Source organism: Bubalus bubalis, chromosome 21, assembly GCF_019923935.1.
Source record: "Bubalus bubalis isolate 160015118507 breed Murrah chromosome 21, NDDB_SH_1, whole genome shotgun sequence".
NCBI classification, from domain to species: Eukaryota; Metazoa; Chordata; class Mammalia; order Artiodactyla; family Bovidae; genus Bubalus; species Bubalus bubalis.
Window position 1 is genome coordinate 30610162 of NC_059177.1, and position 6000 is coordinate 30616161.

At 39.5% G+C, this 6000-nt stretch overlaps 1 protein-coding gene across 13 annotated transcripts in view; it reads left to right on the forward strand.

Moving 5' to 3' along the window:
* Positions 1-4783, forward strand: part of FOXP1 (forkhead box P1) — a 625706-nt gene extending 620923 nt beyond the window's left edge. For all 13 annotated transcript variants that reach the window (XM_044933847.2, XM_044933846.2, XM_044933848.2 and 10 more), the window contains one exon: positions 61-4783. In XM_044933847.2, coding sequence (XP_044789782.1) covers positions 61-205 — 145 coding nt within the window. In that variant the 3' untranslated portion in view covers positions 206-4783. The remainder of the gene's footprint in view (positions 1-60) is intronic.
* Positions 4784-6000: the final 1217 nt, after the last annotated feature.

Genomic DNA, 6000 nt, shown 5'->3' on the forward strand with positions numbered 1-6000 from the left:
AACACCCAACTTACCTTGAGTTGGGAAGTCCCCTCAGTGAACCTTCTCTTGCTTTTCCAGGCATCCTGTACACGTCAAAGAAGAGCCTCTGGACCCCGAGGAAGCTGAAGGGCCACTCTCCTTAGTGACAACGGCCAACCACAGTCCAGATTTTGACCACGACAGAGATTACGAAGATGAACCTGTCAATGAGGACATGGAGTGAACATCTGGGCAGGCCAACCCCAAGAGTGTGAAGATTGGGGGGAAAAAACACACACACAAAACAAAACATGTCAAAAGTTGGCAGTGAAATCGTTCTCCATTGGTTGTACAGTCTGGAGGATTTTTCACTACATTTTGACAACTCTGCAATGTGTTAACTCTTAGTGCCATCAAGAATCCCATTTGGGAGTATTTTTGATTTTTCTACTTTTTGTTGAAAAAAGGAATTTGTACTCTGTGCATTGGATGGACTTGTTTGGTACTGGGGATTTTCCTCTCTTAACAGTCAACATCAGTGTTGTAAATTCGCTAAACTGATTCACTTTTAGCAGCAGACTTTGAACTGCAGTCCTGCCGACGTTGCACAACGAGGACACCCAACTGAGCATGTGCGCCTGAGCTGCAGACCAAGCCTCTGCCCAGAATCTAAGGATTCCAATGGACGACCTATTTGCACAGTACTGCATGTTGATTATCACTGCCTTTACTCCATTTTTTTTTTTTTTTTTTGCTTCCAGTTGGGATGGGGAAGGCCTTTGTGTGTGTATTGGGGGGAGGGTTTAAAAATAATTATCCCAAACTTTTTAATGTATTGCCTTTTTTTTTTTTTTTGGCTTCTCCTATACCATTTTAAGTTCTGACCTCAGGCCTCCATTTGGGCCCGCGGCCTCTTGGAGGCTTCAAGTTTTCTGTACCTTGTGATGAATGTTAATAGGTGTTTTTATTATACAAAGCTGAATGTCATTTCTCGTTCGTAGTTTTCTGTCACTCATTCCATTTCCCTTCAGACATCACCACTGTTTTCTCAAAAGTCAGAAAACATTCCGTTTTGGTCTTTTGCAAAAAGGTCCCAAATGCTGCACTCTACATGTGAAGGTCCTCTCACCCAGATGTGAAGTTCCTGCCAGAAAGAGAATGAATGACAGAAAAAAAAAAATAGAGACACCCTAGGAACCGTGCAGATTCATTTCACAAAGCAGTATTGGAATGTGGGAAGGGGGTTGTTTCAGATTTTCCTTTTTTTTTTTTTATTTTAAATATTGTACCTACCATCATTCTTAATAAATGCCACAGCATTTACCAGCACAAGGAGACATAGGCAGCAGCCCCTCTTCCCCCAAAACCAAAAAAAAAAAGCACTGACCGCATGGCTGTAGAAGACTTCCCTGGGATTACCTGGTTGAGATGGGCCTCAGGCTCTTGCAGTTGTTAAAACCAGCATGAGTTGCTTTGTTTGCAAAATGGCCCCAAAGCTGGCTTCCCAGAACAAATCTGCTGCAAGTGCCGGGGGCCCCCAATGGAAACGTCCATTCAGACCTGCTTGGTGGCATTCATCTGTTTGAATGCAAATCAGATTTAAATTTGAACTTGTTCTGTGAGTTAATGAGGACTGGGCTCAGCAGAAGCTGAGGAGTTAATTTCCACTGTGCGGACCTGGTGCAGCAATGCAGTCTGTGAGGCGGCATCACCCCACCAGTCCTGTCTTGGAAGCCAGCAGCGCGAGACGTCAGGTAGATGGGAGCTCAGCCCAGCCTTGGGCTCTTGGGGAGACAAACAGGACGTGCAGGACGTGACGCTCATGGGTCAGTACAGCCTCGGTCCTTGGAACCCTGAACGCTTACTTGCACCCCCTTTCCTGACATTTATTTATCTAGGACTGTAGCTCTTGTTTTAGTTCGAGAGCCGTTTGGAGAGCTTAATTTATATGCTTTGTACCTTTTTTCCCCAAAAATTACCAAAGATATATTCCACAAAGTTAAATTATGTTCTCTGTTTTTATGCTTTATCTGATGAAGCCAAATATCCTCTTCTTGTTGATCAAAGGAGGCAAAATAATTTAGAGGCAATTGATGAGATATAGGCTATTGCTAACTTGAGACAACTGCTCCTTCATCATAGAGGCCATTTAGGAGACCAAGTAGGTAATGGAACCAAAGTAGTTACTTTTTTTTTTTTTTTTTAATCATTTTTTTGTTTGTTTTTTTCCTACAGAGACCAAAACTCATTCCTGTAAAGAGAAATTACGGGGCTACTGAAGGGAGAAATAGAATGCAGTATTAAGGGTGTACCATCTCCAAGGAAAAAAAAAAACAAAAACAGTGTATGGCATATGAAACTTAGGGGGTGTCCAGTCCAGGAGACAGTTATGGTAAAATGAAGGTAAAATTCAGAGAGAACAAAAAAGCTTCCGCAATTGAACTAGACCATGTAATAGTATTTCTAGAAGACATTTCTTTTCAAAGAAAGATTGTATGCCACTTTTGTTTAAAGACTGTGCTATGATCACTGCATTCATTTTAGTTTCTCTTGTCATATATATCCTCCAGGTTTTTGTTTTATTTTTTTAAAGGTTTTCTTTTTGTCCTTCCTTTCTTTCAGATTAGGCTTGCCTCAGCATTTTTCATTAAAAAAAAAAAAAGTAACATTCCTGTCCACTCACAAGCTTGGTAGAAAAACTTCTTTGGCAGTTACTTTTGAAGCTTCACACTGCTTTCTCTATAAAGGGCAGTCTGTGGTCACTCGAGACTTACATTTTTTTTTCCCCAACTTTTCCAGGCAGCGTCATGTGCAGGCAGTAGCCAGACAGGGTCATGGGAAGGGGGCCCTGTGCTTCTAAACTGAGTGGTTGCTGGTTAGTTTGGTATTCAAAAGAGGATAAAAATCTGGTAGATTAGTTCATTCTCAGCATGTGTAGCTAGACATGAGTAAAGTTAACAGCATGAGAAACTGTTAGTACGCATACCTCAGTTCAAACCTTTAGGGAATGATTAAAATTAAAAAAAAAAAATACATTTCACTCAGTTGCACTTAGTCGTATGTCTTGCATGCTTAGTCTAAAGACTGTAGCAAAAAGAAAAAAAAAATTAGATTTTACATATCTTTGCAGGTATCACAGCCTTGCAGAAGAACCAACTGAAAAAAAAAAAAAAAAGAATCTCAGGCTTTACAGCAAGCAAAGTTCACTCTGATTTTTCCAATTCTGATTCTGTATCCCTTGGGGGTAATCCCAGTTGCTTCTTTAGGATGGGGTTTATTATGTTGTACATATATCCCGATGTGTCTGTGTGACTCTTTGTCTTTTTTGGGGGAGGGCGGAGGGTGGTTCTTTTTTTAGATATTGTTCCTAAAAAGGAATAAATGCATACACCTGTTTGTCAAAACACCTTTGCTTTTTGTGCAACTGCTTTATATTAACAATACTTAAGGGAAAAAAAGCTTTGGAAAAAAACTACTGTATGTAATGGAATTGCAGAATATGCTGCACATGTATTTTATTTAGTTATTCTTGCTTTAAGAATATCGGATGACATTTCCTGACATGTGGGAGGGAAAAACTCCCAAACTTTTTTTTTTAGGCTTTTAAATTGTAACATAGTTGACAGATTTTTTTTTTTTTTCCCCTGTTCTCATTGATCAGAGCATCTTGTACAGGTTTTTTTGGTGTGTGTGCGAACGGGTGTGTGTTAATCTGTTTTTTGATACATTCCTATCCCTTGTGTTTATCCTACCATTGCCCTCCTGGCTATCGTAAATGAGTTCATACATTTGAAAAGAGAAAAAAAAAATGTTGTTTTAAAAAGTGTTTTCTCCTGCTGCAGTAAATACTTTGCATGATGAAATTCCAGGGTCACACTTTCAAAGTTTATCAGTGAAGTAGTGATTAATCATGAGAGTGTCAAAGCTATTGAACTTTTTGTATAAAAAAAAAAAGAGAAAACTTTACAAGGTGCCAAGATGTACAGACAATTTTGTTACTTTTTTTTTTTTTCCAAAGAAAAGCGTACCTTTAGGGAGAACAGCCCCTCGCATCAGACAGATGCGCCGTCAGGAATGAGGATCCACCCCATTGTCCCTAGTCTGTCCTTGTGAGACGTTAGCGCTGCCTGCAGTGTACCAGCAGTGAAAGGAAATACCAAGGCTTATGAACGGGAAGAGTGACCGCCAGCCCCGCCACCTCTGGACGGCTGCGACCTGTTCCCAGCGTTCCGTCAGACGTGGTAAAGACACCTTGGATTCTTCACCCAAAATGCGATGTCCGTCATTAGCAATTTTATCGTGGGGGAAAAAAAAGTTAAAGATTTCCTCTCCTTTCCACATTCCAGCTTGATCTCCGTTTCCAAGGGTACAAAGAAGAACATGTTTGTCAGGATTCTGAATCTTTGGGGGACCTTTTGCTTAGTGGTAGACCCTCTGGATATTCCAGATGTTTCTGAGAGTCGGTTTGGCTTTTCTCTCCCGAGAATGAGACTTAACAATTCCAAAGGCATCTATGTGGGCCCCGTGTAGTTCTCACGACGTGCGCTACCCAGAAGCCTGCGTGGAGATGGTACAGCCCGGACTGAGCATGGCGCTCCGTGGAGATGTGCTGCCAGTAACAAGAATTTTTTTCTTTTTGTTCTGTTTTGATAAGGCATAAAAGGAACTCATTCCTTGACATCAACTGTAATTCCATCATTCCGTGTCTGTGGATACAGACAATAAAAAAAAAAAAATGTTGTGTAGTCAGTACTAATTACTGACATGATCGCATTCTCAAATGCAATAAAAATGCTGGTTGTTCACACTGGTAGTAAAAGTCGCCACCGCCTAAGTTTCTTTCCCCTTCTGACCTGCTGAGAGTGTATGTTCGGCATATGCCTTCGGTTTAGCACCAGCTGCTTCCAACTCAGAATTAAAATCAATCTTAACTAAAAGCTTTCATCATCACAGAGGGCTGAAGCTCTCATCCCTCAGGATTTCAAAGTGAAAGTCTCCACTTAGGGGGAAAAAACACAGAAAAGGGGAGGTTACCTTTTCTCTCCAGGAAGCACACTGATTTTTTTTCCATCATATTTTATATAGAAAAAACAAAATATTGAATAACTAGCATTAAGAGCAAACTAAAATTTCAGAGGAAAGCAATTTCATGAATAATTCATTTAAATTTCACATCTGCAAGATTAGTCATCCAAATAAAATGCTAATGTCAAAAACATGCACCGTCTATAATATTCTCATCAAGAAATCTCTTTGCATATAAAGATAAATGCTGGGATTAGAACAAATGATTTTATAAAAATATTCTATCCAAAAGTATGGTCTGGTCCATAGCTGCCTTCCCGGAACCAAATAGTAAAAGCTCCCATAACTGAATATTTCCAGAAAAAACCATCTTGATTTCTGAGGTCTTTTAAGAATTTCAGACCTCTAGGAACATTCGCTATTTCTAATACTATTCTGTCATATATAAGCATGAATTAATTTGGGCATTCTCTTTGAGTAAAAAAATTAAATTGTTATATCAAAAGCACCACTTCTAAGTGGCCAAACTACAATGACATACAACCGTTAGGTATATAGTTCAGAGCACATAACACAAGCCAATGGACGTCTTGAAAATTAACCTTGCAGTTACTTGGCAAAGACCAGCTGACACTGAAGAAAATATAAATGTTCTTCCTCAGCATTGTTTTGAAAAGACCTTATTAGGAAAACAGATTTTTTTTTTCATACATAATTTGCAGAGCAGCAGCCCCTTTTCAGTAACAGTTATGCCACTGTCTAAAAGCCCTCTAGTCTGATAATTAGTGAAACATTTGAACCCTTAATTCTTATTCTAGCTACTACAAATAAATTAGGGTTAATTGAAATTCCTTTAAATACCAGGCTTAAACATAAACACTGCTTAGAGCATGTGCAGTTGGTAAAATTAAATATGTCCACATATTTTGAGTCAACCGAAAGACCCAAACCAAGTATGTAGGACACTGCATTAGTGAAGATTTTGCTGGTTGATGCAGACGACATTTTTATTTG